This window comes from Mya arenaria, chromosome 12 (genome assembly GCF_026914265.1).
Source record: "Mya arenaria isolate MELC-2E11 chromosome 12, ASM2691426v1".
NCBI classification, from domain to species: Eukaryota; Metazoa; Mollusca; class Bivalvia; order Myida; family Myidae; genus Mya; species Mya arenaria.
In genome coordinates this window covers 47,794,028-47,818,123 of record NC_069133.1, presented here as the reverse complement: position 1 = coordinate 47,818,123, position 24,096 = coordinate 47,794,028, and the positions used below count along the sequence as shown (strand labels likewise).

Here is a 24,096-nt window from a genome sequence, read left to right as displayed (position 1 = left end):
AACAGTCGAAATTGCTGGTTCCCAATATTGAGTGAATGAGCAGTATTCTGCGCCTGTGTTCTGGTATTGGGAACCTGTATTGTTGACGGAAGCAGCATCCTGTCAAAGTCCACCAAAACGAAAGACTAAAAATATATCTTCTTTTCTGTTTTAAGTGTTGTCAGTGCATACTCATATTGTAATTTTTAGCATTCGTATTATGGACACGTTTTCGTAAGCATTGAGGTCAACTTACATGAATAAAGAATCCCAAATAGTACGTAATATACCGGAATATATATTTTGTACATTTCTGTCTTGAGTCACAGTTAAGGCTTTAGGGAGCCGACCGTTGTGTTGCTGTTAACACTAGACCTTACTTGAAGTGTTTTTTACGCTCATATGTAACTTAGTAAAATGTATTTTACACCTAAGTTTCATTCAATAAAATGTAATGACGATTGTACAAAAGCCTGCTGGCACATAGGAGTGCTAGCCACAATAATGTGCGTTTAGGGATTTTTTTTAACATTTGGATATTGTGGCGGTTAAAATCAGCCGCCTGGTTAGCTCAATTTGTAAGAGTGCCAGTGTTCTGGTGGTCGTGGGTTCGAGCCCCACACCGGGAGCACTTTTCCTCCAAAGTTTACTTTACTGGTGGCAGCGGTAAACGGCACGAGTGCCTCCGTTGGCCTTAAAGGTTAGAACCAGCCGCCCGATTAGCTCAGTTGGTAAGAGCGCTGTGCTAGTGTTCCGGCAATCGTGGGTTCGAGCCACTTTTCCTCCCAGGTTTACTTTAATATTCATTTTATATGGACTAATAGGAGTGCATACATGCACAAATTTTACATCCGAAGCTGCAAAATTGAGCATTCAGGGATCCTTGGTAACCATTTTAACATTCATTTTGTATCCCTGTTTCAATAGTGCCAAGTAAAAAATCACCAAAAGACCATGACATCAAATTCAGGTGGACAATATAATAACTTGATCCTAAAATTAGTGTAACGGTCCGCTGAAGGCAGCGGATGTGCATTCAAAGTAATGTAACGGTCCGCTGTTGGAGGCGGATGTGCATTCATAGTATAACATTCCGTTATAGACGGAAGTATGTTCATAGTACGTGTATACTTGGTTGGTAATATGCAAATTAGCAAAGCCCGGGTTCTGTGTGGATAGAGAATTTGCTGTATATAAATACCAGCCGACTCCTTCAGGGTCGAGGATGCTTTTCTCTGAAGGGATCTGTTGGCCTTGTTTGACGTCGCACTTTACAACAGATTAAAAACACGAGACAGCCCTGTTATCCCATTGCATTAAAGAAGACTGCTTGTCAAGGGAAATCACTGTGTAGGAGTTGAAGTGATTCTACAACAACAATATTTTTGATTGGTCAAATGGTTAACATAAGAAAGACGTACATTGATCATAGCAATGGTAACGCACATTCAACAATTTGTATTTGCTCTGACAGTAACAGAAGTTAAACTTTACACTGGGTATTTATGCCAATTACAACCCTTATATGTAGGGCTGTTACAGAGAGGCTAAACTAGAGATTTTTCATCCACATTGTCTCCTTTCTGCTTGGTACATTTAGATAGTTTTTGATAGAAACCTTGTGCTAAACAAAGAATAAATTGTTGTTGCCTGAGCCATAGGGTATGTATTGTGACTGTCAGTTATAAAGTCACTTCCAATAGCGTAGCAAGTTCTGTACCCAGATGATTGAGGTGTCCTTTTCTTGAACTAGAGGTCATGTATTCAATCCTCAGTCTGAATACTATTTATTTTTCATAGTTTTGGGATTTGGTCAAATTATTAAAAAATACTAGGAATGCAAACGAATGGCAAAATTGATATTCGAATATTCGGTAATTCTTTCGATCGAATATTCGAATATTCGAATACCAAAATGAACCTTTAAGAATTGTAGTAAACTAGTATTCACTAACGTAATAGCCGGGGCCCTGTTACCCTTCTGTGTCGTATACGGTACACGCGACGGACCCTTATTGTTCCACAAATTAGCCTCTGAATTTCCCTATTTTCAAGATATATATCCCAAGAAAAAGCGATATATCTTTATAAAAAAAAAACGAATTATACCAATTCCTCTGCGTTCATTTTTGTAAACAATGCAAAATAAGATCAGGTAATTGCGTATTTTCCCGGATTTGCATCCTCGTTCTGGGATTGATGTTTACGAACTATAATTATAGAGAACGACACCATGGCAAAACGTCGATTTTGACTGATGTATTGTACTACAATACAGGACATATATCCTTAAACGTTAAACCATACAGTTAATTTGTACGCAAGAGCGATATATCGAAAACCTGGAAAACAGTTTAAAGCACATAACTAGCACATGTCCTTCATATCATCAAGGTGATTTTAGCAATATCGCCAAGCTTGATTAGCAGTGAAAACAAAACATTGGTATAAAGGCCGATCTCTTAAACCCTAATTGGCATGGCCATTTAAATGTACCCAAAATAATTAGAATGTGTTTGATGTCACTTGTTTAACAACCAGTAAATGTAAAATTACGGGGACTGTTTATAGTTCCTGGCGATATATCCGATATGACGCGTGTATAGTGTCATCAAGTTCACACCTCTGGCATTAGGGGTCCATCGTTGTAAAAACAAGACAGACGAAGATGACAGTTGTAGGCAAAAAGTTAGTTAATTTATTAATTCAACAAAAACATCGAATATTCGAATACCTATTTTGACATTCGAATACCAAACGTTCGATCGAATATTCGAATATTCGAATATTCGTTTGCATCCCTAAAAAATACATAAACAAATCATTATCAAGATATGGATATTGCTTTTTCAGAAAGAGTAAATAATGGATGACATCCTGGTTGAAGTTGTAAGCCGTCTACCTGACCATGACGGGAAGCAGTTCTCCATAGCAACGACCGAACGCAACACTGTGGCTGGGCTGATCAGAAAGGTGCGTAAGGAACATTTGGATGCAATGATAGATTATATTTGAAATTTGGTTGAAAAGGTCAATACCAACAACTATGGATTCTAAAACAGCAAAATCGATAAATGTATTATTAAGGTTTCAACGATATTTGGAGCCATTTTGGTCTCATTTGCCTTCTTTTAAAACAAATACTTTACTGAAAATTCTTACAAATCGTCTTTTCTGTTACTTAGATTGGAAATGAATGTATTCAATTAAGGTGAGAGTCTTATGAATGAAATAACTTTGATGGCATGAAATGCATTAGAAATACAGGTTATAGAATGAAGAATCCAAGATGTTTGTACATGCATGAAATAGTCAATCTTTTATCATCACTCAGTTTTCACTCTTCAATAATTGAGAGCAATATTTGGTCTGATTCCTAACATTTGCATGTAGGTGTGTAAGGAACATGGGATTCCAATGAAGACGAGTTACACTCTTCGGGACAAACGGGAACGAGTGTTGCAGTGGTCACAAACGCTACTGAATCTTGGCATAAGGCATGGTGATGTTGTTTACCTTAACAGTGAAGGTTTGTTGCTATTTTAAACTTAATTGTTAGTTTTTAGCTCGACTACTTGAAGAATAAGGAGAGCTATCCTAGTCACCCGAGTGTCGGCGTAACCACTTATGTTAAAGTTTGCGTACCACCTCAAATAAGTCCATTGACATATGGCTTTGAAACTTTGCACACTTTTTCACCATCATGCCCCCAACCTATACACAGGAGGAGGTAACTCTATCAAGCATTTTGACAAAATTATGCCCCTTTTTCGACTTAGAATTTACGTTAAAGTTTGCATACCACCTAAAATATTTTCAAAGTCCATGGACATCTGGCTTTGAAACTTCGCACGCATGTTCACCATCATGCCCCCATCATGTACACAGGAGGAGGTCAATGTATCGAGCATTTTGACAGAATTATGCCCCTTTTTCGACTCAGAATTTACATTTTAGTTTGCGTACCACCTCAATTATTTTCCAATTCAATTTATGTAAATATCTCAGCACATCATCTATTGCATTGAAATCTAATCTAACAGTGATCCATGCATGTTTCGCCAAAACTTTTCAATCCTAACACCGAAAAGCGGCGGAATAGTCGAGGGCGCTGTCTCTGTGACAGCTCTTGTTTAAGACTGAAATCGAGGTACTGGTATAGCCTTGCTAATGTTGTTGTCAGTGTCGCGCATGTGCAAAAAGATTAACTTTGGTTATAGCTCAAAATAATGTTCAGGATATTCATATGAAACATGAAACACATGTTTCTAGAGACTCAGACAAGCAACACATGTTTAATAGAGACCATGACTCTAGCTTTAATAATTGTTGGGTAATGCCCCTTTTTCAATTGAAAAGCGAGAGAAGAGTGATGTCTCTGCAGCACTCTTGTCACTTCTCACATATTATTATGGAATGTGATTTGTGTTATTGGGTACCCCATGAAGGCATCCACAATGACCGCTGTCTGACTTAAGGAGTTCTTGTCCAATATTAACTAATATCAAACTATGTTATGTTGTTTATCAGCATGTATATCTTGAATGAAACAGCTATCCAGCATGATTGCTTGAGTAACTCCAAAGATATGACCAATTTGTACCAATATGGCTTCATCTGTTGTCTTATTAAACTTGAAAGTTAAGTATTAAGCCAATGCCCATCATTGTAACACTGTCTATGTGCACATTATATTAAATTAAAATGGTAACTTTTAAACCTTCTGAAGTCATTCCCTTCAATTGTACCAAATAGACCTTGCAAACTGTTTTACTTAACTGTAAATTTGCCAAGGATCAAATCTATTTCATGACTTGTTTGTATTTTCAATCCCCAGAGGAGGACTTGGTCCACCACAACCCGTGTAGCTGGAACAGTTGGTGGTTTGTAGCCGCAGTCTCTCTTCTTATTGGCGGTGTTGGCATCACGGCAATTACCATCATGTTCACAAGAAATGGAGAGACACCATACCAGGTTTGTCTGACATTTATACTTTTTTGAACCTGGTTGGTATGGCAGTAGTCCATATCTCCACAATAACTGAAAAAAATAATAACAATGCTGGCGTTAATTTTGATCTTCAAGCGTTCAAAATTCTGTGAACAGAATTTAATTGCATAAAATCAAATGTAAAAAAGTAAAGTATAAAAAGTGATTTCTAATGACAACTTTCTAATATATGTTTTCAACATATGAAAGGGAAAACATAACATTTTAAAGAATAATGTGCAGGCCGAGCCAGCAGTGCCTATTTTGTGTGGAGCTGCCACAGTGCATATTGTGGGGTTTCACCAAGGATATGTTTTATAAAACACATTTTTAACCCTGCCTAATGTGTAAAATGTGTGAAACAAAAAGATGCAGGTATTGCCATATTAGGGAACAAATTCCAATACCTGGTAGAGAGTTGCAAGTTTAAATATCGGCATTTGGGAAAGAAATAATTACTTCTTGTCATGCAGTGTTTTCCTGAGATAAGTTATAGACAGGGGTTGATATTTCTTCCCAGACACAACATGCTATTAAATGAAACTGAGATTGTTTTGTAGTTGGTGTTTGCACTTTTTATTTTTGTTTAGAGAATACAAATAATATTTTTTGTTTAGAGAGTACGCTTAAAATAATTTATATACAGTGAATATTTCTGTCTTTCTCATGCATGGTTTTGCTTTTGCTGGGGAATAAGAAGACAAACTGTTTGACAGAACACTATAACTTTGTCTGTTTTGCAGAGAAAACATTTGTTGTCATAGTCTTGGTGTCTGTGTTGTCTGCGTCAATGCCATTGTCCAAGGGGTCATACAAAACTTATTGTCAAAAAACTTTGAAGATATTCAAATGAAACTCAGTATATACATGTTGCCATGGGAAACAGCACATGTATAGATGTATAGCAAAGCCCATAACTTTGGCTTCAATAGTGGTCGAGTTATACCATTTATTCAACTGACAAAAACAGATATGCATTGGGGTTTGCTCCATGGCTCTCTTGTTATCTTTATGTTGTATTATGATTTATTATGCAACAGTAAATTGTAACCACGGCCCTCCCAGATCCGGGGGTATACCGGGCATAGCTGGAAAATGGGCCGTGGTTTTACCTTCCAAGTGGCCTCGCAGCGCTGGGTGAATGCGTTGGTTTTGTCTGCGCCAAAACTAGCGGGGAATGGTCCGTTCCTATGGACACTGGGGTGCGGGGTCATTTGGTGGGTATTTAACCAGCAGTTCGTCCCTGCAGGGCGCGGATTTTACCCGGGCTTAGCTGGACCAAAAGTCGATGTCCCCGCTATTCCCCGGACCTGGGGGAGCCGTGGTTACAATTGACTGGTGCATTAGTAATTGATTATATTGAATATCAGTACTGTCACAATTAATGTCACTATATACTACAATGACAGGAAGATTATGTTCTCCTTATGAAACCAGTTGTTGTTAATTCATGTTTTATCCTTTCAAATAAATATATATGTAAAACAATGGAATTATATTGCAATGATTTCTGGAAGTTTAAAGTCCCTTTGTTTGTGATAATGATTTGAATAATTGCAGTTATTAGCGCTTTAAGAATACTGAATTTTTAGCATTAAAGATCATTCTTTGAAGGTATTTAAGAAAAGTGTGATCTGATCTTTTATTAGGCCAAAAAAAATGTTTGTTTAGGGTAACCTTCCCAAAATTTCTAGGTAGGGTAGGTAGAGATTTTTTTCATTTTTTTTTTTCAAAATCTGTCAAAAGTTCAGAGTGTTTTCTTGCACATGGCAGTCTTTCCTACATTACTGTCATTGCCTGACTTTGTTTTATCATATAAACAATAATTCTGATTAAAATCTGTATTTATCCGCCCTTCATAACTCTCTATTCGCTAATGAATATTTTTTTTGCTCAGAAACGGAAAAAAATAGTTAGGGTCGGCGCATTTTTATAGGTAGGGTCGGGTTACCCGAAACGGACATATATTTTTTTAGGCCTTACAGGTGTTCAGAAATTCACGCAGAAATTGTTTTATTCCAAAACAAAAATTAAAAAATATGTCAAAACGGTCAATCTGTGAGTTTGCAGCTCTATGAGTTAAAGTGTTTTTTTTATTGGGCAATAAGTTAGCTTAAATTTATTAATTTCAACATGATTGTGAAGACGGCTTTACATATGAATGACGCTTATGACTGCCATTTTGTGTGCAGAATCTATAAACAGAAGTAATTGTTAAAGCTATGACAAAGTGCCGTATGTGTTGGTGAAACTCATGACCAGTACTACTACAGTTTCTAGCCCATATAATATTATTGGGAATTGTTGCTTGTTGTATTTTCTATTTGCAGAATGGTGTCATGCATGTTGAACACTGTATTTTCTATTTGCAGAATGGTGTCATGCATGTTGAATGCTGTATTTTCTATTTGCAGAATGGTGTCATGAATGTTGAATGCTGTATTTTCTATTTGCAGAATGGTGTCATGCATCTTGAACGCTGTATTTTCTATTTGCAGAATTGTGTCATGCATGTTGAACGCTGTATTTTCTATTTGCAGTATGGTGTTGCTCATGTTGATCCCTGTATTTTCTAATTGCAGTATGGTGTGGCACATGTTGAACGCTGTATTTTCTATTTGCAGTATGGTGTGGCACATGTTGATCCCTGTATTTTCTAATTGCAGTATGGTGTGGCACATGTTGAACACTGAATTTTCTATTTGCAGTATGGTGTGGCACATGTTGATCCCTGTATTTTCTAATTGCAGTATGGTGTGGCACATGTTGAACGCTGTATTTTCTATTTGCAGTATTGTGTGGCACATGTTGATCCCTGTATTTTCTATTTGCAGTATGGTGTGGCACATGTTGAACGCTGTATTATCTATTTGCAGTATGGTGTGGTGAATGTTGATCCCTGTATTTTCTAACTGCAGTATGGTGTGGCACATGTTGATCCAAGTATTTTTTATTTGCAGTATGGTGTGGCACATGTTGATCCCTGTATTTTCTATTTGCAGTATGGTGTGGCACATGTTGATCCCTGTATTTTCAAATTGCAGTATGGTGTGGCACATGTTGATCCCTGTATTTTCTATTTGCAGTATGGTTTGGCACATGTTGATCCATGTATTTTCTATTTGCGGTTTGGTGTGGCACATGTTGATCCATGTATTTTCTATTTGCAGTATGGTGTGGCACATGTTGATCCCTGTATTTTCTATTTGCAGTATGGTGTGGCACATGTTGATCCCTGTATTGTCTTTTTGCAGTATGGTGTGGCACATGTTGATCCCTGTATTTCCTATTTGCAGTATGGTGTGGCACACAATGAGCCCTGTGTATTATATTGACAGTATGGTGTGGCGCATGTTGAACCCTGTATTTTATATTGGCGGTATGGTGAGGCGTATGTTGAACACTGTATTTTTTGCAGTATGGTGTGGTGAATGTTTATGCTGTATTTTCTATTTGCAGTATGATGTGGTAAATGTTTAACCTTGTATTTTCTATTGGCACTATAGTGTGTTGAATGTTTAACCCTGTATTTTGATCCCCCGCTGATACAAAGGTTTCGGGAGGGGGATATTGTTTTGGCATTGTCCGTCCGTTTGTCATTCTGTCTGTCCATCCGTCCAGAACCATATCTTGGAAGGCATTGATCAGAAAATGTTCAAACTTGGTCAGAATGTTCCCCTTGAACAAATCTCGACCACTTGTAAAAGTGGGTCACATGGGGTCAAAAACTAGGTCACTAGGTCAAATGTTAGAAAAATCTTTGGAACAAACTAGAGGCATTATACATGGTCAAATATTCATGAAACTTATTCAAAATGTTTTCCTTGATGATCGCTTGGACGTATATAAAACTGGGTCACATATGATAAAAAATTAGGTCACTAGGTTAAATCTTAGAAAAATCTTGTCAGGAACCATATCATGGTAATGATTGGTCAGATTAGGTTTAAACTTGGTCAGGATGTACCCATTGATGAAATATGGATGGCTTGTAGAAGTGGGTCACATGGGATTAAAAACTAGGTCACTGGGTCAAATCTTAGAAAAATCTTTGGAACAAACTAGAGGCATTAAAAACGAGCTTGAAAATAACACACAATGAACATGATCAACAGGTACCTTAAAATGCCATTTTCCACTATTTACTGTTATCACTTCAGACATATCTGAACTTTCACTTAAGGAATGAATTGCGGGGTTGATGTCATTATCGGGGTATGAACGCAATTGGGTTGGTCAATGTGTGTGGAGTCCGAAGGACTCCACGCGTACTTTGACCAACCCAATTGCTTTCATATCCCCGATAATGACATCAACCCCGCAATTCATTCCTTATATTTACACCAATAAATGTTAAAAAAATACTTCATTTCATTTAAGAAAACCTTTCAGTAATCCGTTCTTACCCATTCTGTAAATAGAACGACCCGACTATAACCGGAAACATTTTTTCAAATGACGTCACAATAACGCGGGAAAAGATCAACCACTTGAAATCACTTTAAAATGTAAAATTAAAACAATTCTGGTACCAATATATTTAGAATATAATAAACTTACACTTTTAAAAATGTTGATCTATATTTTACGGGACCTGCAGACACAATACAACCAATAACAAGATCAATAGCTTTCATGTATATTGGTATGCAATGAATTACGATCCGAACATATCTGAAGATGTTGCGTTCATCGATTGATGAACTTAATTGCCGAAAGGCAGTTCATTTAAGGAAGGGAAGTTGAGGTGTAAATATTTTGAAATCATTCAAATTCATAGAAACTATTACAAATGTGACTCTATATACAAAAGTGTATTTCAAATAATTCCAAACAAACTCAAACTTATATCCAACGTTCATAACGGTCCATTTCTCTGCAGCCATATTACATGTTAATATCTATATAGGTATATACCACCTACTTTTCATTTCCAATCCATGAAATTTGCCTATTCAGACGGGGGATATCAATTCAACGAATTTGCTTGTTTTATTTGCATTTTGGTGTGGTGAATATTTAACCCTGTATTTTCTATGTGCAGTATGGTGTGGTGAACTTTTTACCCTGTATTTTCTATGTGCAGTATGGTGTGGTGAATGTTTTACCCTGTATTTTCTATCTGCAGTATGGTGTGGTCAATGTTTAACCCTGTATTTTCTATGTGCAGTATGGTGTGGTGAATGTTTTACCCTGTATTTTCTATCTGCATTTCTATCTGCAGTATGGTGTGGTGAACATTTTACCCTGTATTTTCTATGGGCAGTATGGTGTTGTGAATGTTTTACCCTGTATTTTCTATGGGCAGTATGGTGTTGTGAATGTTTTACCCTGTATTTTCTATTTGCAGTATGGTGTGGTGAATGTTTTAACCCGGTATTTTCTATGTGCAGTATGGTGTGCTGAATGTTTTACCCCGGTATTTTCTATGTGCAGTATGGTGTGGTGAATGTTTTACCCTGTATTTTCTATGTGCAGTGTGGTGTGGTGAACATTTTACCCTGTATTATCTATCTGCAGTATGGTGTGGTTAATGTTTTACCCAGTATTTTCTATTTGCAGTATGGTGTGGTGAATGTTTTACCCTGTATTTTCTATGTGCAGTATGGTGTGGTGAACGTTTAACCCTGTATTTTCTATGTGCAGTATGGTGTGGTTAATGTTTAACCCTGTATTTTCTATCTGCAGTATAGTGTGGTGAATGTTTAACCTTGTATTTTCTATGTGCAGTATGGTGTGGTGAATGTTTAACCCTGTATTTTCTATCTGCAGTATGGTGTGGTGAATGTTTAACCCTGTATTTTCTATTTGCAGTATGGTGTGGTGAACGTTTAACCCTGTATTTTCTATTTGCAGTATGGTGTGGTGAACGTTTAACCCTGTATTTTCTATTTGCAGTATGGTGTGGTGAACGTTTAACCCTGTATTTTCTATCTGCAGTATGGTGTGGTGAACGTTTAACCCTGTATTTTCTATCTGCAGTATGGTGTGGTGAACGTTTAACCCTGTATTTTCTATCTGCAGTATGGTGTGGTGAACGTTTAACCCTGTATTTTCTATCTGCAGTATGGTGTGGTGAACGTTTAACCCTGTATTTTCTATCTGCAGTATGGTGTGGTGAATGTTTAACCCTGTATTTTCTATCTGCAGTATGGTGTGGTGAACGTTTAACCCTGTATTTTCTATCTGCAGTATGGTGTGGTGAATGTTTAACCCTGTATTTTCTATCTGCAGTATGGTGTGGTGAATGTTTAACCCTGTATTTTCTATTTGCAGTATGGTGTGGTGAATGTTTAACCCTGTATTTTCTATTTGCAGTATGGTGTGGTGAACGTTTAACCCTGTATTTTCTATCTGCAGTGTGGTGTGGTGAACGTTTAACCCTGTATTTTCTATTTGCAGTGTGGTGTGGTGAATGTTTAACCCTGTATTTTCTATTTGCAGTGTGGTGTGGTGAACGTTTAACCCTGTATTTTCTATTTGCAGTATGGTGTGGTGAACGTTTAACCCTGTATTTTCTATTTGCAGTATGGTGTGGTGAATGTTTTACCCTGTATTTTCTATTTGCAGTGTGGTGTGGTGAATGTTTTACCCTGTATTTTCTATTTGCAGTGTGGTGTGGTGAACGTTTTACCCTGTATTTTCTATTTGCAGTGTGGTGTGGTGAATGTTTTACCCTGTATTTTCTATTTGCAGTGTGGTGTGGTGAATGTTTTACCCTGTATTTTCTATTTGCAGTGTGGTGTGGTGAACGTTTAACCCTGTATTTTCTATTTGCAGTATGGTGTGGTGAACGTTTAACCCTGTATTTTCTTTTTGCAGTATGGTGTGGTGAATGTTTTACCCTGTATTTTCTATTTGCAGTATGGTGTGGTGAATGTTTTACCCTGTATTTTCTATGTGCAGTATGGTGTGGTGAACGTTTAACCCTGTATTTTCTATCTGCAGTATGGTGTGGTGAATGTTTAACCCTGTATTTTCTATGTGCAGTATGGTGTGGTGAATGTTTAACCCTGTATTTTCTATTTGCAGTATGGTGTGGTGAATGTTTAACCCTGTATTTTCTATTTGCAGTATGGTGTGGTGAATGTTTAACCCTGTATTTTCTATTTGCAGTATGGTGTGATGAATGTTTAACCCTGTATTTTCTATCTGCAGTATGGTGTGGTGAACGTTTAACCCTGTATTTTCTATCTGCAGTATGGTGTGGTGAACGTTTAACCCTGTATTTTCTATCTGCAGTATGGTGTGGTGAACGTTTAACCCTGTATTTTCTTTCTGCAGTATGGTGTGGTGAACGTTTAACCCTGTATTTTCTTTCTGCAGTATGGTGTGGTGAACGTTTAACCCTGTATTTTCTTTCTGCAGTATGGTGTGGTGAACGTTTAACCCTGTATTTTCTGTTTGCAGTATGGTGTGGTGAATGTTTAACCCTGTATTTTCTATTTGCAGTATGGTGTGGTGAATGTTTAACCCTGTATTTTCTATCTGCAGTATGGTGTGGTGAACGTTTAACCCTGTATTTTCTATCTGCAGTATGGTGTGATGAATGTTTAACCCTGTATTTTCTATTTGCAGTATGGTGTGGTGAATGTTTAACCCTGTATTTTCTATTTGCAGTATGGTGTGGTGAACGTTTAACCCTGTATTTTCTATTTGCAGTATGGTGTGGTGAAAGTTTTACCCTGTATTTTCTATTTGCAGTATGGTGTGGTGAACGTTTAACCCTGTATTTTACCCTGTATTTTCTATTTGCAGTATGGTGTGGTGAATGTTTTACCCTGTATTTTCTATGTGCAGTATAGTGTGGTGAACGTTTAACCCTGTATTTTCTATCTGCAGTATGGTGTGATGAATGTTTAACCCTGTATTTTCTATGTGCAGTATGGTGTGGTGAACGTTTAACCCTGTATTTTCTATGTGCAGTATGGTGTGATGAATGTTTAACCCTGTATTTTCTATTTGCAGTATGGTGTGATGAATGTTTAACCCTGTATTTTCTATCTGCAGTATGGTGTGGTGAATGTTTAACCCTGTATTTTCTATCTGCAGTATGGTGTGGTGAATGTTTAACCCTGTATTTTCTTTCTGCAGTATGGTGTGATGAATGTTTAACGCTGTATTTTCTATTTGCAGTATAGTGTGGTGAATGTTTAACGCTGTAGTTTCTATTTGCAGTATAGTGTGGTGAATGTTTAACCCTGTATTTTCTATCTGCAGTATGGTGTGGTGAACTTTTTACCCTGTATTTTCTATTTGCAATATGGTGTGATAAACGTTTAATCCTGTATTTTCTATTTGCAGTATGGTGTGGTGAACGTTTAACCCTGTATTTTCTATTTGCAGTATGGTGTGGTGAACTTTAACCCTGTATTTTCTATTTGCAGTATGGTGTGATGAACGTTTAACCCTGTATTTTCTATTTGCAGTATGGTGTGATGAACGTTTAACCCTGTATTTTCTATCTGCAGTATAGTGTGATGAATGTTTAACCCTGTATTTTCTATTTGCAGTATGGTGTGATGAATGTTTAACCCTGTATTTTCTATTTGCAGTATGGTGTGGTGAACGTTTAACCCTGTATTTTCTATTTGCAGTATAGTGTGATGAATGTTTAACCCTGTATTTTCTATTTGCAGTATGGTGTGGTGCTAGATGCAGGATCATCCCACACACAACTGTTTGTATATCGATGGGAGGGAGGAAAGCTAGAAAATACAGCACAAGCCAGACAGATTTTTGACAAACCAGTACAAGGTATGAACTGTAACATTAAAATTAATTTTGATACAAACTTTCATGTAATTTCTGTTTCAAAGTATTTGAAATCTGAATTTCACGTTAAACATTTCTTTTAGCTTGAATGTGACAAAAGCTGTTAGCTTTAAGAATCCCACTTGGGTAGTTTCCTATGTAGTACCAAGTACTGATGTCAAATTTTAGAGGCAATGAGAATTCTCCTCTGGTGTGTTTTAAATGTTTATTTATTAGAAATTTGCAATTTTTTAAAAAGAAATATTTTCGTGATTGTGATATAAGTTAATTTCACTCATATCTGTCTCAGGTTCAGGTTTAACATCCTACGAAAACAACATTTCTGCCCTTGCTGGACCCCTGTCTGATTGCCTGCAGGAAGCTAAGGGTCATGTGCCATACACTGCTCATAAAACCACGCCCATATTTCTCGGAGCAACTGCGGGCATGAGAATGCTGAAGTGAGAATTTTCGTTTACATTCTACATTGTTATAATTACGCCTTTAATCATCATTTAATTTATGTATTTTACTATTGACCATCAAAGAACTTTACATCTATGCTGTATTATTTAATCATATATACTCTTTGCAGGATATTTACTCTGATTTCCTTTGTTTAAACTTTATTTATCTTTACAACGATTGTGAAGAAAGTTATATTGACTTATACTATGCCACTTTCGTTGGGACGATGTTGCACAATATTGTGGTCTTGTGTTGTGGGGGAAATCGGAGAACCTGAAGAAAACCCACTTGTCTGGCTTTCTGACAACCAACTAAACACACATGTTGCCAGGTCGGGAATTGAACCCGGATAGCCTTGGTGAGAAGCGAGTGCACTAACCACTGGGCTAACCAGACAACCTGATTTCCTCAGTAATTTGAGATTGACATAACAATAGCAATTTGTCATATAAAGACTCCTGTCTATGTGCTATTGTGTAAAATTAAGGGAGTTTGAAAAAAATGTAAAACAATATAATTGAATTATGATTAATACATTTTTTTTCATCAAATACAACTCTTCAAATAAAGTTAATTTTTTCCCATTTATTACAGTGAAGTTGACAGCTCAAAAAGTAATGCTATCCTTAACCAAGTGCGGTTAACATTCGAGGTCAACTCTACGTTCTTCTTTCCCAATGATACGGCACAGGCTCGTATTATATCGGGACAGGAAGAGGGGACATTTGGCTGGGTCACTGCTAACTATGTGTCGGGGAAACTGGGTGCGGTAAGTTGTCCATGTGATTTGGGTCCCTATATGAGGGTTTTAGCTGAAGGGTTATTGAAGGGTGCTGCACTCTTTCAGTAGCACCATTTTGCCCTCATGGAGACCAGCATGGGTACCCTTCTGCCTTCATAGAATTAAATGCAGAGACAGTCAAATAATGCCTTTTTACTGTCTAAAACTAATAAAAAGATTATAAATACGTACACACTTTACATATCTGGCAATTGAAATCTAGTATTACTTCAATTAAACACAATTTTTAACATTTTCTGCCAAGTTCATAATATTCAAGTTCTTCATAGCCTGATTTACTGTACTCTAATTTCCCTTAGCATACTGTCCCATTTTTGGCAGCACCCTGTCCTTTTCAAATCCTGGCTGAAACCCTATATAGCAAAAAACTGTTTTTAAAAGGACTCTCACATGGATTGTAAAATAGCATCTTTTGAGATTGATGTTTTTGTTAGCTTGAATTAAAGTACTGCAAATCATTAATATTTAGTAAAGGAAAGTTTCTGAAAGCTTGCATCATGCAGGAAAGTTTTATAAAACAAGTTAAAAAAATTATTGGCAAATTGGTATCTTGTCTTAGTTTAAACTTTATTCAATTTTATAACGATTGTGAAACAAGCTATTACAACTTATATTAATCGCTCTCATTGGCATGATGTGTGCGAGGGTGTGGTCTTGTGTTGTGGGGGATCCCAGAGAAACCCACTTGTACGGCTTGGTGCCCACTAACCAAACTCACATGCGCCCAGCCGGGGAATCAAACCCGGGTCGCCTTGGTAAGAAGCGAGTGCGCTTACCACTGTACTAACCGGACAATCTTGTCTTTGGTCATTTATATAGATGTTAACATTTTGTCTTTATCATCGTCAACTATATACTGTGTTAGCGATTTAGGTTAAAATAGTTAGCGGATTAACAATGACAAAACTACTGTTTACTTTCAAAACTATCACAGACAACATGACACTACCAAACTCCTTTCCTTAATTAGAAATAGGTTTCTTAGCTGGTGCCTCTTAAGTTTGCTGGTGTATTGGTATATTTGGGTCAAGATCAACAATATTCAGTTTAACATTTTAATTGGTTGTTTTTTAATGTTGGTTTCAACGATAATGCATTTTGGTGTCAGTTTGTGAAAGACTCTCTTTTAAAATTCATTTGAGAGAACAGTAAGAATTATAAAGATGTTTTGATTATAGAAAAAGGTAAGTGTTAACTGGTCTAAAGAATTAAGGTCTAGGTATTTTGAGAACTTTGGTGTTCGTGGTGTTTAAATTGTTGCTGTGCAAAAAGTTTAACCTTGACGATAACTCAAAAACCATAGTATTTATTGGAATGAAACTTATAACTCATTAGATGATAGTTGATTAACTGTAAATCTTTTAGGACCCATCAGTCATTTAATGTTTGTGCGTTTTCAGCATTAAATACAAACTGGTTACAATCTTGTTATCAGTAGTTAATATTTTCAAAAATGCATTGCTTAGTAAGTAGTAAAAGGATTCTCACTCAAAATATATGTTTGTTATACATGTGTATGTATTGATTTTAAATATGTGTATCACTTAATACCAGATAAATGAAGTTTAATCTAGTTTTGGTGAAGCTAAGCCCTAAGTTTTGAATATCACTTATTCCCTAACCATCAACCTTATTTTCAGGGCCTGGCAAGCAATGAGCTGAGCGACCCACTGTATGAAGAGCTAACAGTCGGCGCCCTGGACATGGGCGGGGCTTCCACTCAGATAACGTTCTACACGCCCGACCACGCCCAAATACCGCAGAGCTATCGGGAGGACCTGGATCTGTATGGGAGAAATTATACGGTGTATACACACAGCTACCTTTGTTATGGAATCAATGAAGCAATCAGGCAGTATCAGGCTATATTAGTTAAGGTGAGTTCGTAAGACTAAGGTTGTCACTAGCTACCTTTGTTATGGAATCAATGAAGCAATCAGGCAGTATCAGGCTATATTAGTTAAGGTGAGTTCGTAAGACTAAGGTTGTTTGTATTCTTGAAGCATGTCAAGTTTAGACTTTATCAACTGAGAGATCTATGGGAGAAACCACAATGTGTAAACATTGGGAGCCTTTGTTGTCGCATCAATGAAGCTATTAGGCAGTTCCAGGCTATATTGGTAAGGTGAAATGTGTGTGGTTTTATTATGGCTGACTGGTTAGCGAATATCAAACTGTGGATCAGAGCCAAGCACATCCTGCAAGTGTGATGTTGGGGCATACTCAACCTGCAATATATTAAATCTTTAATTTCCGTAGAATCAATTCCAAGCCTAAACAAGACTAAACCAATTTTCATTAGCCTTAAGTGACCACGTTAAGAGTTACCTGTGACTGGGAAATGTGTCATAAGATGAGAATAGATATGCACAGTTATATATAAATATACATGTGTATGTATAAAAAGTAATGTATAAACTGTGACTCAGTTTTATTTGCAGCTGAACAGTAGGTCTTTAGCAACTTCTTACATAGGCACATTAATTCATTTTGATGACTGTAGGGTGTTAGCTAGTTATGGTAGGGTGCTACACCCTACACCCTGGCAAACATATTTGAAGCCTGTGTGCTAACATAATTCTCTACATTACAGACTGAGGGGTACAATACCACCAACATCACAAACCCCTGTGGTCCAGATGGCTATACCATAGTGTTGAGCCATGCAGATATATTTGAAGCCCCCTGTGCCAATAAGTTCTCTCAGCTTGATTTACTTCCTCAACCAGGGGAGGCTGTGGTGAGTTTAGTTTAGTTAATACTAACACCAGAGTTAAACTATTTTTAGCTCATCTGTTCAACGAAGAAAAAAAGTTGAGGTCTTGTGATGACCTTGGTGTTGTTGTCATTGATCCTTGTCCCAAAATCTTTGGTGATATCGAGGGGTGAAAGCGAAAAGGTTCTATATTCTTCTTTATTCAATGTCACTTAGAACCTTTTTGCATTCACCCCTCGAATTATTAAAATGCAATTTGGTACATGTATTGCTAGAGACTTTACGCTCATGTTTTGCAAGTCCCATAACTCTGGCTTAAGTACGGTAATTGTTATGCACTGTTTTCAACTACAAAATCCCACAACAAATAAGTGTTGGGTTTTGCTCTGTAATGTTCTTGTGATTTTAACTCCCACATCTACTGCTGTCCAAACTGCCAGCCCCAATGTTTTTATTTGACATATTTCCTTTGTCAAGAAATAGTAGAAAAACGAGGAAAAGACTCCAATTATTCACAGTTCCAAATGATTTTTGATTGAAAAATTGAAATAAAATTTTACTTTATAAATCAAACGAAATGACAGATGTAAGCTGATATTATTCACGCTGAAGTTTGTTTTTCGTTAGAAACCATTACTGGTATCCATTTTGAGGAGCTCTTGTATTTCTCAAACTGCTACATAAGTATACTGCCTTTCCCTTTGCAAACTAGGATATGGATAGCCATACAGATGGATGTACATTTTTTGTTCGACTATTCGAAGAATAAGGAGAGCTGTACTACTCACCCAAGCTCGGCGTCACACCTTGGTTAAGGTTTTGCACCTTTAAGTCATTATCTCAGTAAATACATAATTTATTGCATTGAAACTTTGGATATGTATTCCCAACTATCTAACCTACTAAATTAATGAAGTTAGATAACAATTATTTGAATATAATGCAAATAAGGGGCCTTTATTATTTGACTTAGAAATTCTGGTTACGGTTTTGCATGTTAGCACACATCGGTTAATATCTCTGCATCTACTTAATGTATTGCAATGAGAATTTATACAATGGTTCACAACCATCCATTCTACTTAAATAATCAAGTAAGATAACGCTAGTTTGCATTAAATTCAAATAATGGCCCTTTTTTATTCGACATTGAAATTCTGGTTAATGTTTTGCATGTAACATCATGTATTGCATTGAAGAGTTGACTTGTCTTTGCATTTAGCTATCTATATTTTTGTTTTGTTCAACATCAATTTTAATATATATTTTCTGGGCACTGAACCACAAATTCATTGTATATCCCACCAACAGATAGAAACTTCAAACAATGCTCCACTGTAATTGAGGAAAATATGGTTACTCTTGCATTATTGTATACAACCTATAATCCTTTAATGTATTGCATGCTATTCCCATCAATAGTATTTCATTAAAGGCTGAATGTTTTTGAATTTTGCACAAATCTTCACAGGCATCATTTTAATCTAATTTTTCAGTGATCCACGCATGTTTTGTCAAAACTTTTCAATCCTTACACTGAAAAGCGGCGGAAAAGTCAAGCACGCTGTCTCTGTAACAGCTCTTGTTACAATTAGATGTAGTTTAGAACTAATAAAATTATATTAACAAAAACCTTAAATGAAATTAATTGTACAAAATTTCTAGAAAACTTTAAATGTAACCCATCTGGTTAATTTTATTTCTAGGAAAATCAGGACTGGCTTGAAAGCTTGCAAAACTTTAATCATCTTAATTAGGAAAACCTTTCTAATGCTTAGCCGATTCTCTCACATTATTGGCCATCAGTATTTGTTACCATTAAAACATCTATCATTCATCAATCATCTTTTCATCATTTACATTCAGGCAGACAACTATACTCTGGTTGGTAAGTGGAATGAGACGGAATGTTCCAACACTGTGAGAAAGCTGTTCAACTTTGATGCAAACTGCACCTATCCACCCTGTACGTTTAATGGAACGTACCAACCTAAAGTACACGGGGAATTCTATGTAAGTTATACAACTATCAAAGATATTTATCTTTATTGCAAATTGTAACTTTTCCCCCCATCCATTGAATGACACTTACAAACCTAAACTATATAGGGAATTTTGTCTCCTCTCATGCTATTTTGTTTTATAGATTAAAAAATAATAATTTAATAGCATATGATAAATATAATTATCAGATGTTGATTGGCACCTTCATTTAAGTTTTAAAAGGTGGGAATTGTTTCTAAATATAGTTCTGTTTATTTGGAAACAATTGACATGAAATTGAACCACCGTGATATGAATATTCCTAACTTTCAACCAATGGAGAGATTTACCAGTGAAATCATAACCCTTGGCAAACAAATTCCCGTGGATTCAATAAATCTTTTTGTTTAGTAGTTAATTATTGAGATTGTTTGTAATCTTATTTATTGTCATGTCAATGAAATCAACATTCAACACAAACTAGCTTTGTGTTTTATTTGGTTGGGTAATGGAATCAGGTACCTAACAGAATTTAAAACAATTCCGTAGATCAATTCAACATTCACGTTTAAAACAACTGTTCACATTTGTAGGCATTCTCAAGTTTCTACTACGAGATGGATTTCTTGAACTTGACCAGAAAGTCTGACTCTCCAACATTGACGGAGTTTGAAGACAAGCTATCATCAGTGTGTGCTTTGTTATGGGATGAAGTAAGTTCCATTTTGTTAAGACTGTGTTTGTGTCTTATAAAAGAATAAATATTTTCAAGTCAAGCTTTTGAACTTCAATTGTGTCAGACCATAAAGAAAAAAAACAACTTGATCTAAACAAGAATATTTTGTTTAATCTTGCACCTTTAAATTCACTTTGCGTTCCAGTTAAAGCATAGAATTTTCATTGCAATTGCTTACATGTTCAGACAGTTTGAGGTGGTTTTAACAATAGTGTTTTTTTGTGCTAATAACAGTGGCACAGAGTCAACATCTGCAACACTTAATTTATATTGTGGCCACAACTTAGTAAATTGTGGCCATAACTTTGTAACTTGTGGCCACAACTTTCTATGTTGCAGACACAATTTACTAAGTTGTGACCACAATATGAATAAAGTGTTGCGGATGTCACCTTTGTGCCACCTTACAAAACACATACATATCTGCTAAACAATGAACAAGGTGGTTTATAATCTGACCGAATTAAGTGACCACACCCAAAATTAAACATGCAAATCGTTATATTTCAGGTAAAGGTCCTCCCTACCGGCAACCCTTCCTCACTTGGCTGGTACTGTTTCGAGGGCCATTATATACACACCCTCCTTATAGACGCATACAAGTTCAACAATAAAACTTGGAATAATATACATTTTGTTAAAAAGGTATTACTTTCGATTGAGACAAGCATGTTGTGTCATAGGTCAGGTGTAACCTAGCTTCAGGTTAAGTATGGTTTCTTAGAAGGTTAAAATGAGAAAATTTTTACGCAACATTCATGTACATGAATGCTAAGGCATAAACTAAAGTCACTTCTCTATATATACTTATTTCCGTTGGACGTATTTTAATCATTTTATGAAAGTTTAACAATAGACATCAGGCTTAACCACACTGATACCATTGGAGAGAATTACTAGTCAGACAAATGAATGCACATGGATTTGAATAAAAAAAAAAGTCAAACAAGGTTATCATCGATAGCATACATAATTCCATCAAGTGTTTTGTAGAAGTGAAATAAAAAAAAAAGCAAAGCTGAGCCCAATTTCTCAAACAAGTTAAGTCCCTTATAACAGGATTAAGCTTAGCTCACTATTCTTGATCTGGTACAACTTGTGTAATATTTTCAAGAGTATAAAGACTTTTAAAGGAATTTATTTTTATGATGAAAATAACGGTATTTTTTTCATAAGGTTCGAACATTTTGGCTAAATGAAGTACCTGTAAGCAGCTTGAGCTTGCTATGCTTCAACATTTTCAAGAAATTGTTTTGCATAATAATAACTTATTACAAAAAGAGAATAGTTTTAGGTACTCTTTACAGTATTTTAATGTTATTTCATACTTGGAAACCTGCATTTGGCTGAATTTACAACTTCACTTTTCTGTTTCCAGATAAACAATACGGATGTTGGTTGGACACTAGGTTATATGATAAACTCCAGCAACACCATACAACCACTGGGACCACAAACTTTCATCTCTACAACAGCTTTCTCGTCTCTGACAGCACTTTTCTGTATTTTTATTCTCCTGTCTGTGGCGTTTGGCTGCTATGCCAGACGATATCAAGAACAGCGAGCAAGAGGATTTTATGAACCTGTACCCGCATATGGGGCTGTGTGATGTTTTGAAAGATTTCCATTCCATAGTGGCTGCTACCCACAACGAATATATATATATTACAAACCTATGCCAACATAATTGTGGCTTTATTGCCAGAAGATACCGAACGACACATATGGAAATATGAAAGGCTTTGATATCTTTTGGTATTAAAGGGGCTAGACACCAGATGATTCAAATGCACGAAAAAAAGAAAATTGTCAAAAACATACATATATTAAAATTGTTGTGTACAACACATTGAATCTTACTTACTGTATCGCATCACTTACGACACATGCATCTTTCATAGTTTTTGTGCACTTTTTTAAATTCAAAATTTCAGATATGATTTTAACTGGGAAACCATTATGCGCTATTCTTAAATGGGGAAACTGAAATGTGACAGCAACATAATCGTTGCACTTATTCTTTTAATTATGTAATATGAAGTATTAACGCCTTCTACCAGCTTCCATTGACAATTATAGTTTAGTTTCGATGAAATACTGTATTTGCTGATTTTTTGGACCACCTGGTGTCTATTCACTTTCACTCCACAACTTTTTGGACTGTATGATTGTTTGATTCTCTTGACATTATCCTGTCAATAGATTGGGTGATACGCCAAGGGATATCAGGATTTCTTTTCACAGATTTGTTGTATTTCCACATGAACTGTATGTGCCTGCGTGTTTGTGCCTGTGTGTTTGTGCCTGTGTGTTTGTGCCTGCGTGTTTGTGCCTGCGTGTTTGTGCCTGCGTGTTTGTGTGATGATTGGATGTGTAGTTTCTTGCCAATGATCTTGATAACATCAAAGCCCTGAAAAGTTTGATTACTAGTAAACTATGTGATATCATATTTGGCAGGTTGTATTGTATCAAACCTGGGATCAGCTTTTTCATGTAATAATTGTTTTTAAATTCAGTTTGTATTGAACAGGGTCATCTTAATTTACACATATTGTTTGATGAAATGGGTGCAAAATAGTTTTGAGATTGTGTGTAAAAATTGATGATTTATTTACTGTGATCTGCAATTTTATGCTGTATTTTTTGGTGCCGAGTAATATTTTGTTGAATGTCTATTTTTTTAGAATGGTTGTATTTTGCAGGATAAGTGCTTAGTAATATTTTGTTGAATGTCTATTTTTTTAAAATGGTTGTATTTTGCGGGATTAGTGCATATAAGATGTTGCAATGGGCTATGTCCTCCTTTTTAATTATGCTAGAGGAAATTTGTTCATTCTGTTGCCAATTTTTTTCGAGATAATATTTTTGGTTTAATCATCTTCAAGTGAGAATCTTTTATAAATATAATAATTGAAGGTCTCTATTGCATTTTTTAATTTACAATTATTAGTTTTCTTTGATTTGAACATATTTTTTTTTCCCAAAGAACAAGCATATGCAATAGTATACAAAATAATCAATATAATGAATTGGGCTGGAAAAAGATCAACAACTTATAAGAGCCCCTTCCAACAAACTGATTTTTTGATAATTTTATTCAAAGAGAGTAATGTTAATTTTATATTTTTACAAACACCAAACAGCAACTACCATATGCTTCTTTAATTAAACAGAATTTTGCAATTCTAAGCCTTAAGTAATTATATTAATATAAGTTAAGTTTTGATAGCTTCATGTGAAATATGATGTAGTTTTCATGATGTTTTATCATAGCAATTTGTTCAGATTTTGATTGGAAGACATTTTCATTTGCTGACCCTTTTTGAAGCTGAACGAGTGCCTTTAAATGTTATCTAGTGTGATATTTTTGTGTTTAATGCTGGGAACACTTGATTATTGATATGACCACACATTATGTGCTATTAATATGCAGTTTATTTTACTTATCTAAGAACCTTTCATTCTAGTTGGGAAATACTCATTCTGTTTTCACCGTTTGTTAGTATATATATATATTATTTCTTTATATTTATACATAGCTAATAAAAGATTACTTCATTCAAGTAGTTCAATATTTGATTATTGTCTGATATCACATATTGAAATAATTTGCATATAGGTATGAAATGTTCGTCTGTCAGTTAGTTGGACGATCCTTTGGCAGAACTA

General features: G+C 35.8%; 1 protein-coding gene across 2 annotated transcripts; it reads left to right on the top strand.

The window, feature by feature from the left end:
* Window positions 1-88: 88 nt before the first annotated feature.
* LOC128211028 (ectonucleoside triphosphate diphosphohydrolase 8-like) lies at window positions 89-23,990 on the top strand. Of its 2 annotated transcripts, none has more exons than XM_052915414.1 (13): window positions 89-213; window positions 2,833-2,952; window positions 3,373-3,508; window positions 4,817-4,953; window positions 13,608-13,725; window positions 14,033-14,183; window positions 14,785-14,959; window positions 16,633-16,869; window positions 17,586-17,732; window positions 19,575-19,721; window positions 20,285-20,404; window positions 20,938-21,072; window positions 21,806-23,990. In XM_052915414.1, exons 2-13 carry the CDS (start codon window positions 2,845-2,847, stop codon window positions 22,034-22,036), a joined length of 1,842 nt encoding a protein of 613 aa, XP_052771374.1. In that variant the 5' UTR covers window positions 89-213; window positions 2,833-2,844; the 3' UTR covers window positions 22,037-23,990. The 2 variants fall into 2 exon arrangements, with proteins under 2 accessions (XP_052771374.1, XP_052771373.1); XM_052915413.1 differs by having other exon boundaries at window positions 91-256.
* Window positions 23,991-24,096: the final 106 nt, after the last annotated feature.

Bases quoted from the DNA above. Each gene is read 5' to 3' on its own strand.
- LOC128211028 (XM_052915414.1), top strand. From the start codon at position 2,845: ATGGATGACATCCTGGTTGAAGTTGTAAGCCGTCTACCTGACCATGAC. The intron at 14,960-16,632 runs GTAAGTTGTCCA...CCTTATTTTCAG, and splicing joins TGTCGGGGAAACTGGGTGCG to GGCCTGGCAAGCAATGAGCT. The intron at 20,405-20,937 runs GTAAGTTCCATT...GTTATATTTCAG, and splicing joins GTGCTTTGTTATGGGATGAA to GTAAAGGTCCTCCCTACCGG.